Source organism: Alligator sinensis, unplaced genomic scaffold (assembly GCF_000455745.1).
Source record: "Alligator sinensis unplaced genomic scaffold, ASM45574v1 scaffold1860_2, whole genome shotgun sequence".
In the NCBI taxonomy this organism is placed as follows: Eukaryota; Metazoa; Chordata; order Crocodylia; family Alligatoridae; genus Alligator; species Alligator sinensis.
The window spans coordinates 67,194-67,403 of record NW_005843035.1 but is presented as its reverse complement, the minus strand read 5'-3'; the positions used below and the strand labels follow the sequence as shown (position 1 = coordinate 67,403).

The 210-nt window shown below is 71.9% G+C and overlaps 1 protein-coding gene across 1 annotated transcript in view; it reads right to left on the bottom strand.

The window, feature by feature from the left end:
* The window catches only part of LOC102371867 (coiled-coil domain-containing protein 88B), a 19,438-nt gene that overhangs the window by 9,549 nt on the left and 9,679 nt on the right, over positions 1-210 (bottom strand). The window contains exon 19 of the mRNA XM_025193252.1: positions 78-207. Within this exon, the coding sequence (XP_025049037.1) occupies positions 78-207 (130 nt within the window). The remainder of the gene's footprint in view (positions 1-77; positions 208-210) is intronic.

The following is a 210-nucleotide window of genomic DNA, read 5'->3' as shown; positions in this document are numbered from 1 at the left end:
TAGCCACCCCCTGCCCCATACCAGCCCCACCCATCCAGTCCTTGACGTGCCCCACAACCTCCACCCACCCCCTTCACCTCTCTTCTCGGGGGTGGGGCCCAGGGTGGGCGTGTCCAGGGGCATCTCCCAGGGGGCAGAGCCATCCCAGGCCCCACCCACAAAGCCTAGGGGCCGGGGGCGCTGGCCGAAGCGCTGGCGAGGGCCGCGGTC